The 20,000-nt window shown below is 36.3% G+C and overlaps 1 protein-coding gene across 1 annotated transcript in view; it reads left to right on the top strand.

Moving 5' to 3' along the window:
- Positions 1-15,120: 15,120 nt before the first annotated feature.
- LOC134855512 (uncharacterized) overlaps positions 15,121-20,000 on the top strand; it is a 40,284-nt gene continuing 35,404 nt past the window's right edge. The window contains exons 1-3 of the mRNA XM_063872053.1: positions 15,121-15,173; positions 16,096-16,300; positions 18,785-18,998. Coding sequence (XP_063728123.1) covers positions 16,187-16,300; positions 18,785-18,998 — 328 coding nt within the window. The 5' untranslated portion in view covers positions 15,121-15,173; positions 16,096-16,186. The remainder of the gene's footprint in view (positions 15,174-16,095; positions 16,301-18,784; positions 18,999-20,000) is intronic.

Genomic DNA, 20,000 nt, shown 5'->3' with positions numbered 1-20,000 from the left:
ACTTAGTAGGATAATTGTAGTTTGTTGGTTGGCAGGACCATCCTGCGTCCCAACACTTTTTAAACCTAGGAGAAAAAGTTTTAAATAGAGATATTGGCACTAAAAGTCAGAAAAGATGTTTTATATTAAGTCTTATCCTTAAAAGTGCAGATTAGTGAAACCATTTGGAAGGCTATAACAGAGTAGTATGATGCCATTTATTTTCTGCAGTGAGTTGATGTGAAGTTGATAAAAGTGATTTCATGCACTTAATAAATTCTGTTCGATGGCACTGTACCATTTTGATGAATTTTGCGAAACTCAACGGGGAAAATGACCGGGCTGTCCGGGGAGTATGTGGAATTTGACCAGAAAGCCTTCAAAAAGCATTTTGAATTAGAATTTTTAAAGAACGGTTTTAACGAATTAGTGGTGCTAATTGCACGTTTGAACGAATCGGGAATATATTTTTTGGCCTGAATTGCTGATTTTTAAATATTCGACTTGGGCGTGAAATACTCGTAACACTTTTATTTTTCGCGACAATTGAAAACTGCGAGAAAACACAACAAGACAGTCGTGAAGACAGATAAGTCGAACGAGAGTATAACAACAAATTGAGATTGTGATCGGAAGTTTTGACAGAAGACCATTCGGAGTTGTAACGATTGCGCTGCTTCAACCGTTTCAAAGCGATACCCGAGAACCAGGAAGGGCGTTGGGACGTCGTGACCAGCCTACCGGAAAGAGACAAGACAGCTCTCCGTCCGGATTCAAGAATCCGGAAGGGTCTCGGGAGAGACCTGTAACTCAATAATTTAACAATTTTTAGCTTCCCGGAATGTTTTGAGTTGAATTTATTTATTACCAAATTCATTTTTAGAGTATGAGAAGCTAAGAATTGAGGGAAAGAGTTGATCCATCTCCGATATGAATGATGATTTTTCTCTACTGAACAAAAGTAACCATAATATAATAAATAAGTAGTAGCCCTGTTTTTAGGAGTTCTCGTGGTGTGGGGATACCGAGACCCAGCCATGAGCTCACTATTTTTGCATGTAGTTGAGTTAATCTGAGCGTTCTGACCGAGGCCGGAAACAGTAACGTTTTTGTCGACCTGATGTTGAAGGGGTCACACAAAGAACTGACTTTAGCAGAGACGGTTAAAAGCATGTAGAGCTGTGTTCAGACGCTCGCCAGTCGTTTTACATTGTAGCTTTATTTTTCGTCGATATGTACTTCCGGGCGAATGTTACATATTTTTTTTTGCATAACATGGCTAAAAAAACTGACATCACGCCTAGGCAATCAGAAAAATTTTTATGTTCTTTACTGCGTTCATTTTTTCCTGTTAAACTTCGACCCTGTTTTTCGACAATATGTCTTTGAAAAAGAGTTTTCAGCACAGACTACCATAGCAACATAGCAAGAGTTTAGAAATCAAATTTTTGGTTAAACTGTCAAAAAAACAAAAATTTTTGCCAAAAAATCAATTTCATACGTTTTCGCAACAACGTGCATCGTCAGCATTTTTACAATTAACTAATCTAATTGACAATAATACATCAATTTACAAATTTTATTTACAAAAATTCACATAAATTTTGGTTCTAAAACCATCCTGTTAAAAAAATAGCCAATCACAGTCGACCTCTAAATTACTACTAAGATTAAAATACTTTTAACCTCTAAAATTATTTGAACAGTTTTAATTAATTTGTCTGGAAGTTTCCCAGTCAAAATTTCGATTTAGACATGGACGCTTTAAACCAAAAACCAAAAATATTTTGGGACTAAACTTTCAGTGTTAACTCCCTGCTCCTAAACTCATCGCGCGTGTTCAAGCCCGGTTTCTCTTTCCTGATCTGTATTAACTCTAGTGTTAACAATTTTGTTTGGTTGTTGGACCTATCTATAATTTCCCACCTAAGATCTGCGCTATTTCCCTAAAGTTGGCATTGCTGAAGGTGGAGGCCTTCCGGTAAGTCTGCTTTCTTACGATCCTCAGTTTTAGTGGTCAAATGTCGAATAGTTTGTCCGACATAGGCGGAAGTGCATCACTACATGAGTTTAAAAACCACTCTTGACTTGAGGTCATTTGTAAATGCTGACTTCAGTGATGATAAACATGATTCTAGTTTTCTTGTGGTGAGAACCACTTGAACGTTAGTTAATTTTTGTAACCTGTTAGCAAAATATTGGCTTTGCTTAATTTTCGTAACCTGTTAGCAAAATATTGGCTTTATCAAAAAACATTTAAAAAACTGTCATGTTGTAACATTAGAATTTTATTTAAAAATGAAAATAAGAAACCAAGGTACAGACCAAAACTCGAAATTTTTGTTTTTGTTAATTTTTTAAATAAAACAATCAGAAGGTCAAAAGTATCATAGTAACCGAATTTACAGTCAGGATTCCTTCGATCGCATATTCCAGTCAATCCTAGGAATTTTCAAGGTATGGAATAGTGAATTATAACTTGAATAGAGGTAAATAGAGTCAGATGGTTGGAAATCAAGCCAGCCAGATTGAAAAAACTAACACGTGCAAAAAAATTGAAGACTACTGTAGCGTAAATACTTGAGACGACTTTAGCGCGTATTATATTTGAATTTGAAAAACAATTTAAAAGTTGAAATTTGTTTAATTCCTGATTGGCCGTAGCGCGGACAGTCGCCTAGTCATACCAGCGTTGTAGTAGACTTCTGATGAAAATAGGTTCTTCTTTTGATTATCGATAACTACGTTGATAATTGATTGGGGTCTGTTGCAAAATAAAACAAAACAACGATAGAAGTTGTGAAAAGAACAACGAAGATAGTTGTGAGAAAAACGACGATAAGAGATAGAAGAATACAACAGAGTATTAGCAGAGACCGCTCCGAGTTGCAACGATTGTGTCGCTACATTCGTTGCAAGGCCATTCACACTAACGGTGAAGGGTGGAAACCAGCCTTCCTGAAAGGAAATAAGGGTGTTATTTCCCCGGATTCAGGAATCCGAAGGGGTCGTGGGACTTGAACTTGAACCATTTTAAACTAACTTTTAGCTTCCTGGTTTTGTCCTCAATTGAATTTAATTAACATCTGGATTCATTTTCTAATAATGAGAAGCTAGGAGTTAAGGGAAAGGGTTGAGGCATCTTCGATGGAGATGATGAATTTTATCTACTGAACAAAAACAATAGTAATATAATAAGTAGTAGTAGCCCTGTTTTTAGGAGTGACCTCGTGGTCTGGGGATACTGAGGCCCAGCCATGAGCTCACTATTTTGCATGTAAGTAAGTTATTTTGAGCGTTCTGGTCGAAGCCGGAAGCAGTAACGTTTTGTCGACCGGACGTTAGAAAGACCACCAAAAGAACTGTATTTGGTAGAGACGGTGAAAAGCATGTAGAGCTTTGTTTAGACGCTGGCCAGTCGTTTTATAGCTAGCTCTATTTTCCGTCATTATGTACTTCCGGGAGAATGTTACATATCATAAAATGTCCATATATTTTTGCAGCAGTTCCAGAAAGAACCGAGGAAGAGTTATAGGCGTTACTGGGAAAGAAGTTCACGGGAAACGCTCGTGGGAACTTCAGTGATTTTGAAAGACAAAGGCAGAAATGATCAATAGCAACAACAGATTACAACACAGTTGATGAAAACGACGAGAAACACTAGTGGAAGCGAAATTGGAGGAGCATCATCTTGACCCATGATGATTTCCTCTGCCATCGCTTGCTACAAACATGGTGGTGTCCCTGGCGCTGTAATCTGGTGTTGATCTGGGACTCTGGAGAGCTGCTTTCCATGGGTTTACCAGATTCATCACAGCCCATAACGGTCGTGATAGTGGGAGTTATGATAGCTATTCGATGGCTGGAAGCTCATATGATGGAGAACAATCAATAGGAGATGCCGACGAGAGATAATTTACAGGAACTGGATTGTCTACAAGATTTAGATCTTTTTGAGTCAATGTGCAAAACCTTGAACATTCCAATTTAAGCGTAGAAAAAATGGGTCAGGAGACGACTGATGGCTTGGTTTAAAACCAACATGACTTCATGGTTATGCGAGTATGCCAAAAAGCATATGTCGAAGCACGGAAGGGTGTACAGTGCGTATCAGCTGGAAATTAGAGCGGGAGCTTTCAAGCGAGTTTTTGTGACTCATCGGAATGCGGTGACCACTGCAGTGAAAAAGACGTCTAGAACAAATGAATGTGACGGGAGAGAAATGGAAGAAATGTTGAAGGAAGACCTAGGAAGAAACTTGACGTTGTGCCTCCGCAACAGCTTCTGTAGAAAGAGGGAGACGAGCGTAGATCTTCTACCTTGTTGCAAACAAAGTGTAGAAGAACAGAAATATTGGAGGACTGCCTCCAACAGCGTCAAAATAGCCACCGACGTGATGCAAGACACTGAAACTGAAAGTGCGGAGTCAATGTCTCAGGAGAAGGAGATGGAGCATTGACAAATAGCCGAATAAAAAAAGATGCAAAATGAGAAAACTTAGAAAAAATCAGAAGTTTTAGAAAATCTAAACGATGAAAACAAAGAAGAAAACGACAAAATCAAAGGACAAAACGAAGAAATGAACAAAAAAGCAACAAAGGAGAAGATGTTAAAACTCAGAATTGTTAAGAAACAGTAAAGTTTTTGTTGACCTGATGTTGAAGGGGTCACACAAAGAACTGGCTTTGGCCGAGATGGTTAAAAGCATGTAGAGCTGTGTTTAGACGCTAGCCAGTCGTTTTACATTCTAGCTTTATTTTCCGTCGATATGTACTTCCGGGCGAATGTTACATATATTCTTTGTATAAAATGGCAAAAAAAGACTGAAATTTCAGAATCAATTTCAATTTTATAACAGACATGAAAGATCAAAAAATTTAAAAATCTCAGAAACTTACAAGAAAATGCTATTAATGAGTAAGTAATTTATTATATAATTACCGTTTTTTAAAATTGATTTGTCAAAAATTGTTAGAGCATTTATAGACATGTTCTCATTTTTCAGATCTTCGGTCGTTCTGTAAATATAATGAACAATTTTAATCCTGTTGATGCGCAAAATGTGCAAAAACGTTTGAGTTAACATTTTCAATTCTTGTTCACATGAAGACATACGGTCGTATCACAGATTCTGGGAAAACGAGGCACAACTGGGCAATCAGAAAAACTTTTATGTTGTTTACTGCGTTCAATTTTTCCGTTCAAACTTAGACCCCGTTTTTCGACAATATGTCTTTGAAAATGAGTTTTCAGCACAGACTAGCAATTGAAACATAGCAAGAATTTTGAAATCAAATTTTTGGTTAAACTATCAAAAAACAAAGAAATTTTAGTTAGAAGATCAATTTTAAACGTTTTCGCAACAACGTGCATCGTCAGAATTTTTACAATTAACTAATCTAATTGACGATAATACATCAATTTACAATTTTGTTTAGAAAAATTCACAAACATTTTTGGTTCTTAAACCCTCATGTTATAAAAATAGCCAATCACAGTTGACCTCTAAATTACTATTAAAATTAAAATACTTTTAGCCTCTAAAATTAATTAAACAATTTTTGAATAATTTGTCTGGAAGTTTTTTAGTCATAATTTCGATTTAGACATGGACGCTTTAAAAAAAAACCAAAGATATTTTGGGACTAAATTTTCAGTGTTAACTCCCTGCTCCTAAACTCATCGCACGTTTTCAAGCCCGGTTTCTCTTTCCTGGTCTGTATTGCCTCTAGTTTTAACAATTTTGTTTGGTTGTTTGACCTATCTATAATTTCCCAACTAAGATCTGCGCTATTTCCCTCAAGTTGGCATTGCTGAAGGTGAAGGCCTTCCGGTAAGTCTGCTTTCTTACGTTCCTCAGTTTTAGTGGTCAAATGTCAAATAGTTTGTCCGACATAGGTGGAAGTGCATCACTACATGAGTTTAAAGCCACTCTTGACATGAGGTCATTAGTAAATGCTGACTTCAGTGATGATAAACATGATTCTAGTTTTCTTGTGGTGAGAACCACTTGAACGTTAGTTAATTTTTGTAACCTGTCAGCAAAATATTGGCTTTGCTTAATTTTCGTAACCTGTTACCAAAATATTGGCTTTATCAAAAAACATTTAAAAAACTGTCATGTTGTAACATTAGAAATTTATTTAAAATTGAAAATAAGAAACCAAGGTACAGACCCAAACTCGAAATTTTGGTTTTTGTTACTTTTTTAAATAAAACAATCAGAAGGTCAAAAGTATCATACTAACCGAATTTACAGTCAGGATTCCTTCGATCGCATATTCCAGTCAATCCTAGGAATTTTCAAGGTATAAAATAGTGAATTATAACTTGAATAGAGGTAAATAGAGTCAGATGGTTGGAAATCAAGCCAGCCAGATTGAAAAACCTAACACCTGCAAAAAAAATTGGAGACTACTGTAGCGTAAATACTTGAGACTACTTTAGCGCGTATTATATTTGAATTTGAAAAAGAATTTAATGATTGAAATTTGTTTAGATCCTGATAAGCCGTAGCGCGGACACTCGCCTAGTCATACCCGCGTTGTACTAGACTTCTGATGAAAATAGGTTCTTCTTTTGGTTATCGATATCTACGTTGATAATTGATTGGGGTCTGATGCATAACAGTACGTATAGGCTCTTTCCTTTTGTACTTGTAGTTTCAATAAGTTGTAGACAATTTGAAACGCATAGCTCATTGAGTATCAGTTGTTCTTCAGGCGGAGAGGATGTCATTGCTGGCCATCTTAAGGTTTGTCAGTAGCTTCGGTTACCATGATATATGCTGACCTGATTTATTTGACTGCTTATGCTTATGTCCACTTAAGAGACAATTGCAATTAATCGTTGCAGAGACTGGTGGTAATTTCAGTTCTAAATTGTACATTCAAGGAATAATGTTAAACAGTATTAAAGCGAGCTGAGACGCGCAATGCTTTGAAGAACGCAATTTACGATGGTTGCAATGGAGTATCATGCAGCGCTGTCTTTCAATGCAAGCCTTCTAAGTGTAGGTAATGAGGGATCAGGTGAAGTTGAACATAATTTTGAGAGTTTAGAATTTTTTTTCAATCAACTCATTTTTTTAGGCACTGCATCAGATAGGAGCGCACAAGTCGAGGCCGAATTTCAAGCGATTGATCCAAATCTTCATTCACCAGAGACCCTTCCAGAATACATAGGTGACTTGATTGAAACATGATTATTTCTCATAAAGTTATGCTCGCAATGTTTCTAATTTTTAGTTTTTCAGAAATCGTAGTCCTGGGCCAGCCCTTGTGGTCCCCCTCGTCGCATCATTTGTCAGACCCAGAAAGTGAGTCTCTCGCAGCAGAAAGTGTTCCAATATTGCGGTTATGTGATTGCGTTTTCAATTTAGTTTTTCATGATTTCAATGAGTCTGCCGTATTTTGCTTGCTTTGTTTGCAGTTTTATTTTAGTAAACGACTATCTACAAGGGATTTCCAAGTTCGGCCATTTCACCGGAGAACAAGCTCTAGCCATGCTAACTTTCCACAATTTCGATATCAAATTAGCCACTGAAGACCTTAAGAAGTATCGTCCGGTAGAAAAAAAATGGTGCGAAAATGACCGCGTAGCTTTCGAAAATGCAATTAAGTTGGACGGAAAGAAATTTTTGAAATTGCAAGAAGCAGTGAGTCATCATTTCGTTTTATTATTGTTGGAAGAAACAGAGTATTAAAACTACAGTAATGACAGAATATTTAAATCGATTGACAAACAAACAAGACGGATACGTGAGGTCAGTTTCATTATTCATGTAGCTCAGTGGAGGATTTTTTTCTGAGATTTTTTTCTGATACTTTTTGAGCAAAGCGATTTTTGTTCAGTTATTGTTCCGACTTTTGAAAATGGAGAGAATTTTTGTTATGGCATATTATAGATTTTTTTTCTGTTTTCCCCGCAAAATTGGGTGCCACAAACATTTATCGGATGGGTCGAGACAATATATATAAGTTCTTAAAAAGTTGTCCCAGTGTCGAGATGGAACAAACTTGAACGTTTTTGAAATTTGGTCTTATTTTGAGCGAGTAAAACTCTTTCTTTATCATTAACAAAAACATTTCAATTTTCCTATAATTTATTCATTTTTTTTACCCGCATATAAAAATTAAATAACCTTTGATTGAATTTCGTTAATATACAGTTGCTTTCCAAATAAGCATCTCGAGAACTTAGGAAATACCATCCAATAGACAATAAATGGTTCTACAATGACTGCGTAGCTTTCGAAAATGCGTTTAAAGTTGTACGTGAAGAAATTTTGGAATTAGAAGAAGTAGTGAGTCAGCACAATTTGCTAGTTGTGATTCCATTTGATTATCATCTGATTATCCATTTGATTATCATTTGATTGTGATTCCATTTGATACCAAGAAACATATAATAAAAACTATTTCTGACTATATGAAAATCAAATAACAAGCAAAAACTTTGTCTGAAAACTTTGATTCTTTCTCATTTCGTGCGAGTAAAGTGATTTTGTTGGAGCAAACAAAGCTGGCGTTAAATGATACGATTATTTGATCACATGTAAGCCTAAATCAAAACGCCTGTTAAGTTTCTCAGAATTTTTTCAATGTCACCTACCTGCAATATGTTTTAACTCAATAATCTTTGTTCAGTTTTTGGTTGGACACAATCGCTTTCTGGCTATCGCGAAGATTTCAGTCTGGTCCGTTCCATAAACTAAGGACCCTAAGCTCACTGTGTCAGCCTACTACAAAAAGTCAAACAACGTCAATTTCAAGAGTCCCAAAAGGCTGGTCGCCAAACTCTACATGCCGCAAAGAGAATGCTAGTTGAATTGCGTCAGCCTATCAACCTTTTTGCAAGTGAGCAGATCGAACCTACAAGCATCTCACCAAGGTTCTCACAGATCTTTCAAAAGTGAGTGGCGATTCCACTGCTTGGCCAAGCTTCATTGATCAGTTTCGATCAACTGTCCATGAAAATGAGAAGCTGTCTACGGTTCAGAAAGTGAGTCTCTCGCAGCAGAAAGTGTTCCAATATTGCGGTTATGTGATTGCGTTTTCAATTTAGTTTTTCATGATTTCAATGAGTCTGCCGTATTTTGCTTGCTTTGTTTGCAGTTTTATTTTAGTAAACGACTATCTACAAGGGATTTCCAAGTTCGGCCATTTCACCGGAGAACAAGCTCTAGCCATGCTAACTTTCCACAATTTCGATATCAAATTAGCCACTGAAGACCTTAAGAAGTATCGTCCGGTAGAAAAAAAATGGTGCGAAAATGACCGCGTAGCTTTCGAAAATGCAATTAAGTTGGACGGAAAGAAATTTTTGAAATTGCAAGAAGCAGTGAGTCATCATTTCGTTTTATTATTGTTGGAAGAAACAGAGTATTAAAACTACAGTAATGACAGAATATTTAAATCGATTGACAAACAAACAAGACGGATACGTGAGGTCAGTTTCATTATTCATGTAGCTCAGTGGAGGATTTTTTTCTGAGATTTTTTTCTGATACTTTTTGAGCAAAGCGATATTTGTTCAGTTATTGTTCCGACTTTTGAAAATGGAGAGAATTTTTGTTATGGCATATTATAGATTTTTTTTCTGTTTTCCCCGCAAAATTGGGTGCCACAAACATTTATCGGAATGGGTCGAGACAATATATATAAGTTCTTAAAAAATTGTCCCAGTGTCGAGATGGAACAAACTTGAACGTTTTTGAGTTTTGGTCTTATTTTGAGCGAGTAAAACTCTTTCTTTATCATTAACAAAAACATTTCAATTTTCCTATAATTTATTCATTTTTTTTTACCCGCATATAAAAATTAAATAACCTTTGATTGAATTTCGTTAATATACAGTTGCTTTCCAAATAAGCATCTCGAGAACTTAGGAAATACCATCCAATAGACAATAAATGGTTCTACAATGACTGCGTAGCTTTCGAAAATGCGTTTAAAGTTGTACGTGAAGAAATTTTGGAATTAGAAGAAGTAGTGAGTCAGCACAATTTGCTAGTTGTGATTCCATTTGATTATCATCTGATTATCCATTTGATTATCATTTGATTGTGATTCCATTTGATACCAAGAAACATATAATAAAAACTATTTCTGACTATATGAAAATCAAATAACAAGCAAAAACTTTGTCTGAAAACTTTGATTCTTTCTCATTTCGTGCGAGTAAAGTGATTTTGTTGGAGCAAACAAAGCTGGCGTTAAATGATACGATTATTTGATCACATGTAAGCCTAAATCAAAACGCCTGTTAAGTTTCTCAGAATTTTTTCAATGTCACCTACCTGCAATATGTTTTAACTCAATAATCTTTGTTCAGTTTTTGGTTGGACACAATCGCTTTCTGGCTATCGCGAAGATTTCAGTCTGGTCCGTTCCATAAACTAAGGACCCTAAGCTCACTGTGTCAGCCTACTACAAAAAGTCAAACAACGTCAATTTCAAGAGTCCCAAAAGGCTGGTCGCCAAACTCTACATGCCGCAAAGAGAATGCTAGTTGAATTGCGTCAGCCTATCAACCTTTTTGCAAGTGAGCAGATCGAACCTACAAGCATCTCACCAAGGTTCTCACAGATCTTTCAAAAGTGAGTGGCGATTCCACTGCTTGGCCAAGCTTCATTGATCAGTTTCGATCAACTGTCCATGAAAATGAGAAGCTGTCTACGGTTCAGAAAGTCATGTGTCTCAGAGTTAATTGACGAGCCATGCTTTTAAACTCACTGTGATCTTGGAGACGACAGAAAGCTTCTGCTAGTCAGCGTCATACATGTGTGTGCAGGTACACAAAAATGATCGACTTATCATTCGGAAGCTCTTTGTCAATGAGTCACTTTCTCACTGCAGCTCAAATGGATACCGTTTCTCAGTTTCGTCAGCTATACTCAATCATAAATTCGACTTCGCAATCGATCAAGACACTCAGTTGAAAGACCAGTTGAAAACGAGTTATGGCTTTTCTACTTCGAGGTTCTGGGTCCTGGGATTGTGTCAAGCTCGTGACTATGTTCCTCTGATGGTATTCTTAGACAACCTAGTCAGTTCTTTGGAGGTTCGATGATTTCATGCTAGACCTCACTGAACTGAGCGTGAGCTGCACATAATCTTGACAAAAAAGAACTTATGTCAGAAGAAAGGCCCTTCGTTGCCCAATGTAAAGTTCTAATATGCTCTGACAAACATCTGATTTGGCAAATTGAAAAAAAGAGAGATTGTTTGCACCATCAGAACGAAAGATTTTTACAATAAGAAGTGCTTCAAATTTTTTGTTAGCAACGGAAGCCAGTAATTTCCTTCAGCATCCCTGTGAAAGACATATCAAAAGAAGCATCAAACAAATCTTCATGGCTGTTCTATGTAATCAACTCCTCATCTAACTGCGACAACAAATGTTCTTCAATCAGCTGAACTTCAATTATCACAATTCTTCCGCAGTAGTCTATGTTGAGTTTTTCCGTGAACTTCAGTCATCACAGCGAAGGTCAAATTTCGATCTCCGAACGGTCGAGCTCATCACTTGAGGGTGCATAATGATAATTGCGCTCAGCTGAATTTGATAACCCTACAGCCATGCATCGTCTCAGTATCTAACCAGTAGAAACTCCAGAGCGCATATCTGGAGTGAATCGGAAAAACGCTATTTCTACTTATGGTGGAATCATTTTAACATTTTTTTTATCAAGCCAGCCAAATTCTTGACCATTGACTTCGAAGCGATATCGATCGCTGCCGAAAATTTCCAAAGGTGACCAATTCAGCCTATTAAAGGACATGAAAACAGTAACTTTGGGGAATCGGGGCTTGGTGTATTGTGACCATGCAGATATTCAATGAGTCGCCTGGACAAGAATCAAAACAAGTTGAGAAAAAGTTCTCACTAGCTTCCAAATGAAATTCTGGTCAACTCTTTTTTTTTCAGTTTCGAGAAATCTTTTAGCTCAAAAGCGGCTAATTTTGAGCAAATATTTCCAACTGTTACAAATCCAACTGAAAAATCATGACAAAAACTAGGTCCCAATTAGGATTTATCTTTAGGGTTATTAGGAGTTTTTTTAGGATTATTTTTTTAGAACAATCAGGCTGATTCCACACAAGACAGTAAAAATTTCAAAAATCAACCAATGAAAAGAACCAAAACGTGTTGCAATTTTTTCCGATCGGTTTTACGAACGAAAAAGATTAACTTTCTCTCAAACTTGTTCAATTCCTCTGTCACGCTAGAGCGCAAAAAAACGGAAACAATTTTAGAAGTTCTTCTAAATTGATTGAAACCAACTCAGTAAATGCGCCCGAAAATAATCGATCACGTACGATCACTTCTCGGTTGATAGAGAGCAACTTAAACGAGTTTCGATCCCTTTACCAGTAAAACCTGTAACAAAAATGCCAAATATTCTTCCAAAAAATGGGATGGAGGTTCGTAATGAGATGACAATAAAGAATTCCCAACATTGGGTAGACCGCTCGAGTCTTTTGTTTTCCATAGAAACGCCTCGGTACTTGGCCATGGATACCTCTCGGCTTGTCGACTTTCATCATTTGTGCGATGCATTGGAGATGGCGTTTGAAGCCACTATGAATGACTAGACAACCTAAGAAGCTGAAACCCACGTTTATTTGTTAGCCTCTAAGTCAGGACTAGCACCGAGGAAGATATTTTGCATTCCCTGACTTGATGTTTCCTTGGATCTGGGCTGTTAAATCCTGAGATGTGTTTTGAAGTTGCTGCAACAATAGCACTTGCTTGGAACAGATCAACTCTTATTGTTTTGACCAACCGCATCGCTTAATTTCAACAGATGATTCCAGCCCACAAGTGGCAACACGTTCCTACTCATCGAAACAGCCGATATTTAACTCGACCAAAAACTGCAGCTGAAATGCAAAGCTTGCAGATTCTATGATCAGGACCCAATTAGTTGCAGACAAATCAAATTTGTTTTCCATCATAATCTACAATTATTGAAGCAAATTAACAGACGAACGAGTTCAAACGGTCAATCGACGAAATCACCTTGTCATTCGGCCAGCTAGTTGAGATAAAAACATGCAAGCAGCAAAAACAACAAGGACTGAAACTTTGGTGGTCTTTTTGTACAACTTTGCGCAACGGGAAAGTTTCATTGTGATCGGAATCAGCTTCGAAAACTAGGACCAAACCTTCTTGTACGAGACTTTCAAGAGCAGCATTTCGACGAAAAATGATCTAAATCATTTTCTTCAGCTATATCCATTCATGCATCAAGACTTCTTCAGCTATATCCGTTCAGATGGGTTGCTAAAAATTGGCTGATCACTCGCATCAAATGATTACCTTAACGAGAACATTTAGATGGTTTTGGCTCCGCACTCTACGATAGAAAGCCTCCCTGATCATGTTCGAGGCCTAATAGGACACCTTTACCGGCAAGGGCAACATGTTTCGGAGGTATATGGGAAGCTGCTGTTAAGTCAATTAATCTTCATATCAGAAAACGAAAGACAAGTTAATTGGATAGGGTGTACACTGATTTGTCACATACAAACTAGGCTCAAATCAAGGCCAATAACAGAAATTTCGGTTGATGCTGAAGAAGCTGTGCAGCTCACTCCATTGATGATTTTACAGTGTTTCAAGTCTAGTCAATTGCCCATTGTAGCTGATCCTCCCACTAATCAGCCAAATGAACATGAAAAGTTACCCCCAAAATAATTCAACTAACAGCACAAATTGATTGCAGAGATCTGGAAAAATTGTACTTTCGAGTATCTAACCGCTATGAAATAAAGAATTTAGAACCTTGTAGATAACAAAAACTTGTAAAAAGCAGATCTATCGACGACACTCACAGCTCCTTCACCAGTTTCTACCACACTAGCTACTTTCCCGCATCAACCCCTTCAGCATCACAAACACCCGCCTTCTGGAAATAAAAAAGAATTGGTTAAAGATCAATGGGAAGGCAATGTTGGAGTGAACCAAGCATTTTTTCATCTATACGATTATTCAATGATACGGTTATAATACCTTAGTTCTTTTTTTTTCTTTACCCACAGTTTCTAAATCATCTCTAATTCATTTCTGGTTTGAAAGAGTCGTTCTCCAGCTACCTCAGTATCTTTGCTGCGTTTTTAGCACTATCATTTTTGATATAAATTAAACCACTGTGCAAAAACAATAAGAAAAAAATTTCGATGTTTAATTGTTTTTTTTTTGCTTCTAAATCAATTTCTAAATCAACTTCTGTCAAATATGCCCAGTTAGATAATATTTTTAACCCAATTTAATATTTTTTCTGCAACATTACTTACAAAAAAAACGAGTATTTTGAGGATGAAATAGAATTGTTTTTTTCTTCTATACTTTTCTTGAAGGTTGTCGGATCGGACCATTCTGTACTACTTGCACAGCAACCAGCTATCATTGTTAACTTTCTTGTTTGGTTTTTTAAGTGAGAAGCTGTTGTGTTATCAGCTGGTGGGATTCCGAAGACGATGAATATCTCATTGCCCTCAGGCGACGAAGACTAGACACCAACCAGCCTCAAACGTCATCAGGAGTAACAAAACACGACCTAGAGTTCAAACCCAATGGCAAAAAATCCACGTTTGACCTTGAAAACAACATACACCTGACTTTAAACCAAAAAGTCATAGATTTGATCGTGATAGACGATGACAATTAAGAGGACGAAAAGAATTCTTTGGACTCGAACGGAAGCATTCTAAATGGAAACAATCGGTTACAACGTAATCCAGTGGCAATGCTTCAACCAATGATTTTGCTAGTTTGCCAGCTCATGTCTTTAAGTACGAAACAATTTACAAAACTAGTAGCCGACGCGCCAAATTGAACAGAAATTAAATATGAAATGGAACGCAAAAAGATTCAGTTGCATCAGGAAGTTGGTTTGAATCCCTTTATTTCTCTGCCATTTGTTTTTTTTCTCTAACGATTTTGTTCCAGTATCTCAATAGCATAACACATAACTTTCAGAGATATTGAATCATTTTTTAACTATTTCAGTCAATAATTTGTTATGTTTCGCCCAGTAGATGGTAATTTATTTCAATAATAGTATCATGACCGAATAGCCTCTGAAAGATGTTTGTCGTGTTTAGCTGCAGCAGTTGAAAAGAGACACTACTGACGAGCTCACTAAGTTTCCCAAACACAAAAGTCACCTCAGAGACACAAGATTGGTAGGTATTGACTAATGCGGAGCCTGTTTATCGAGGATAATTTTCCTGATCTTTTTTACCCCCAAAAACATTCAATGTTTTACATTTTAGGGAATTGTTTATGCAATAAAATTTAAGAGCCCGTTATTAACGATGTAAATCTTGAAAAACATGTGTACTTAATATGCTTACTGGGAAAAATTTGTTGACATTAAGAAAACTGAGTTAGTTTTTCAAAATTGGGATTTAATTGTGTGCGCTTCGAAGTGGAAGGGAGCTTTAGAGGTCCTTTTGGCTTTTTTGAAATTTTGTAGGTGAAGTTAGCTTAGCCTATGATCTAAAAACACAAACTCCCATTTTTTTGATTTAGCGGCAAGCAACATTGCTCAAACAGTGAATTCAAGGCTTTTCTCTTCTTTTTAACCAAACTTGCAGTTAATCATCTGAGAATTCCGAATTTCATCTGTTGATAGCTTGTTTTAAATGTAGAAGCGATTCAATTTTATGCTAATTACAGTCTGTTTTGATCCGATCGTTAATCGTCAATCACTATCATAAACCGGTATTCACACATTTCGCCTCTCATAAATTCTAGAAAAATAAAGTTGGGAGGTCAGCCTGGTACTCACACATTCCGTCCCTTAAATGTAATTTAAAAAGCGGCGTTAAATAACTGTGTAAAAAGTTAGGGGCGAAACGTGCAAGAACGAAAGGTTTGAAACTATTAGGAGAGAATGAAGAGGTGCGAAACGTGGGACACTCTCATAAAACATATATCGTTGACATCAAATCCAATCTTTTAAAATTTGGCTATGTCTCCATGTTTTATACATTGATTATTAGGTTTATACGCAGACAGGTATCTAAGTCGCTAATGAAGAAATTAATTTCAGTGATCTATAAAATTTTGGGAGGAGGAGCAATTTTGGGTTGTATATTTCAGTGCAAGCGCCTTTTTGAAATCCTGCAACGTCAGCAGAAAACAAAAAAATGGGCGCACTGGGATAAGTGATCTGGAACTACTGGCTGCAATCATGAGAACTAAGACTGCAGAGCAGGTTGAACAGTTTCTTTCAGAGGCCAGAATCAAGTTTAGACTGGATGATTTGTTGGATAAGGAAAAATTGGAAAGATATGCATCTGGCCTGGTTAGTATTTGGAACTTGAAGTTATGCATATCTTTTTAAAAATGATTTGTGTTTTGCTATTCTTAAAAATGAGCCATGTTAATTATTGGCGGGTGGTGTTAATTTGCAAGAACTTTTTTTTGTGGAAAACCTCAAACAATGTTGCTTTATTTGCTTTTATGCGGTTTGACTAGATTTTAAAAAGTGTCAATGAACGAAGTGAAGACACTTATATAGGTTGTGAATTTTTTTAAGTTCAATTCCAATTCATTCAATTGCCTAAAGGAAGACAAATATCCCTCTCCGATTTTGAAAGCGCAATTTGCTAGAAAAACTGGTGGACTTCTAGTTTCGAAAGGGGATTTAAAGGAGCTAAAATCCTAATTGGGCTAATTATTGGGCTAATCTCTAATTAATAGATAGATTTTTGGTAGGAGATAGTATTTCTGACGAGATTGTATTCCTGGTCATAACTTATACACATTGAACATCATAAAATACAAAATTATAAAGTTTCTGCAATCTTTTTTTTTCGAAATTTACCCTTGCGATATGCAAGGTTTTAGCAATTGGTTACTTGATTTTTTTCCCGTAAATATCTTTGTTCACGCATTGAGCAAATTAGAAGACAATTCAAAATGTTTAATGTTTTAATAAAAACACCACTAGCTTACATGTACTGATTTTTTTTTTGGAGTATTTTTCTGTTTATGGGTTGTCGGCCTTAATTCTGTTGCCTGATTTACCTGATTTTTTTATTTATTAGATTCTATTGTTTTTTCTCGTGTTAAACGTTTTTTTTTGGTAGTAATGTTTTCGGCTTGTTATATCGAAATATTTGATTAAATTAACGTCGTTTGAGCGTCGCAAGTAGGTGTGTTTTGTGTGCGTAATTGTGGGAGGACGTAAAATTGAAATTTCCATAAATCTATCTTTAAAATTGACTTTTTTCCAGTTCAATGGGCGTCTTGTTTTAGACTTTTTCCCGTCTCAGCGGGCGTCTAGCGAAACTGTTTCTGCGTGGTAGCCTTTCGATGAATGTTTTGTTTTTGCTTTTTTAATACTAGCAAACATGTTTCGCGACAAGTTGTCCTCGAAGCGAGACATAAGACAATTTTAGGATGGTTTATTGCATTTTTTTTTCGACTTGTGGCTTTCGGCTAGCTCTGCAATTTTTCGTTTTCTTTCCACTCGTGTTCAATGGTTCGAATCTCTGTTCTGCCCCTGTGCCTTTTTTCGACTGAATTTCGTTTTATTTTTTGTCTGCTAGCTTGCATTGCTATGTTTGTATGGTATCACAAGTTGAGTGTGGTATTTAATGGGTAACTTGAAATATTATCCACCACGTAAATCTGCTCCTGATGTTTTCTCAGACGTTTTAATTTATGAATGACTTTCCTTTTTAATGAAAGAAATTTTCATCAAGGTATTTTTCGTCGCTGTGAAACAATGCTACATGCTCTTTTTTGCTTTTTAAGCTTTAAGATCTCTTTTAAGAGCTAATGATACGTAGTGAATAAAAATGTGTTCATCTTAAATTTTTATTGAACTTGGTCAGCGGCGTGCGCAGAGTTTTTTCTAATGGTGGGGCGGTTTTGAAAGTTTTTTATTTCCCGAGCTCTCGGAAAAAAACTGTTTACCGAGCTTTGCATTCACTTTTCCGAGCATTTTGTTCACTCCACCCCCCCCCCAAATGGCATTTTGGCTCGCGCTCCTCGCTAAAAATGGGTTATATCGGCGCCAAAGGCTCCTACTTTGGCACACTACTGAACGGAGTGATCCACTGACATAGGTCGTGGTGATTTTTTGTCCTTTTTTTCAGCAAAATCATGCTTAACTTTGACTTTTCTCGGTTTGACTTTTATTTACTTTCTTTTGCAAATAGCTCCAATAAGTTGCAAAAACTTGAGCAGCGTTCACTGTTCCGGATTATTTTTAAAGGTCGCTAGCGTTACTCAGGCTCATTTAGATGAAAAAGCTGTTTCAAAATGGCTTCGTTCAAAGAGTTGCTAAATTATTCAAAACCAAGTTGAACAACAATTTTTTTTTGAAAAAAGTTTTCAACGAATCTAACTATGACTCTTTTATGCTTCGACTTGGTTTTGAGACAGAAATTCATTCCTGGGTCATGCTGATTTAACGGGCACTTCTGAATAAAGTATAATTAGTTTTTGTTCGCTGCTTTAGTTGCGGTTTTTCAACTGCGTTTTCTCTACTTTCAGCATCGTTAAAATCGATTCTGCAGTTTTTTTCTGCAAAGTATTCTTGTACATTGTAAGTTTTCTTTTTGAGTTATTTGCTTAAGACTAGCTCAAGCTTGTGTTTAAGTTACAGTAAAATTTATGGAACGTGTAGAAAAAAAATTCTGCCCCATTAATTTCAGAGTTCTTCCCTGATTCATATGTTTGATTGAACTGTATTAAAGATATTGTGAAGTTGGTTGGATTGTTTTGCTTCATAATATGAGTTTCAGTGACGTAAGTTTCATTTTTCATGTTGTTTCAGTCATGCGCAAGTTTTATCTCGAGTGTAGGAAACAGCAATGTACAATTAATTGATTCAAATCTTGCTAACAATGCAACCGCAGATCCTTCAGGTATCAATCAGCAACCATCAAGTGTAGCCAGGCAAAACTCACCCCCACCACCTTACGACTTCAGCGTCCGAAATGGAAGCAGCTTAACCGTGAATGGATACCACACGAGTGGACACAACTGGAGTATGTATGCTTGGAGATTGTTTCCATCAGGAAAACAGGTTTTTTGGCGTTTGAGACAACTTCTCCCTTATGGTTTTGGTATATCTAGGAGTAAGCTTAGGAAATTGTTGCTCTCTCAAGAGTTGAGAAGATTCGCCTACAGATAATGAAGAGTTTGAGGTTCCAACCTCTAAAACCCTCTAATTTTTTTGTTGCTTCTCTCCTCTGTTCAGAGATTGCACGCCTTATCGGCTAAGTTTAAACGCTAATTGAGCCTCATTTGAGTTTTCAAAAAATGTTTTCTTACAATTTCTATATATGGAAAAATGCTTGTCGTACATTTTCCATATATGAAAAAAGGCTTATCTTACAGTTTCCATATATATGATAAAATGCTTATCTTATATTTTCTATATATGAAATTGTTTATTCTACAATTTCCATATATGAAAAAATGTTTACCCTACAATTTCCATATATGAAAAAAGGCTTATCCTAGCGTTTTTGTACAATTTTCTGAGTCTATGAAATTGTAGGAAATTGTAGGATAAGCAATTTTGGTCAACCCGGGCTGCTGAGAAGTGTATACGCCAGTTACACGAAGATTTACACAAAACTTTGTAAATTTTGGCAATTTTTTCTGGTGTAAAAACAATCCGAGAAATGAAATGCTAACAGTTTTTAGCCATAATTGAAACTTATTTTTTTTTATATAATTTTAGTTGGAACTTAAGAAAAGTTATGTTTTTGATATAGGTGTACAAAATATGTGTGATATGCGTTTCTGATTTATGTCTGGGCAACTGTTATCGCTTGAATATTATTGATTTTAATGAGAAAAACTAATGACCAAAAATGGACCTAGTTTCATAGACAATATACCTACTCGTGAAGAGATCACTCTAAAAAAATGTTTAGTTTTGGCAAAATGATTGTTTTAATTGAAAATTGTGCTCAACTTTGTACACATCATACACTCTAAAGCATTTGATTTATAGGGGTTTGAATTGAAGACTTACCCTG

The sequence above is a fragment of the Symsagittifera roscoffensis genome, chromosome 10 (assembly GCF_963678635.1).
Source record: "Symsagittifera roscoffensis chromosome 10, txSymRosc1.1, whole genome shotgun sequence".
Classification (NCBI taxonomy): Eukaryota; Metazoa; Xenacoelomorpha; order Acoela; family Convolutidae; genus Symsagittifera; species Symsagittifera roscoffensis.
The sequence above is the reverse complement of the archived record's forward strand: the minus strand, read 5'-3'. Positions and strand labels throughout refer to the sequence as shown.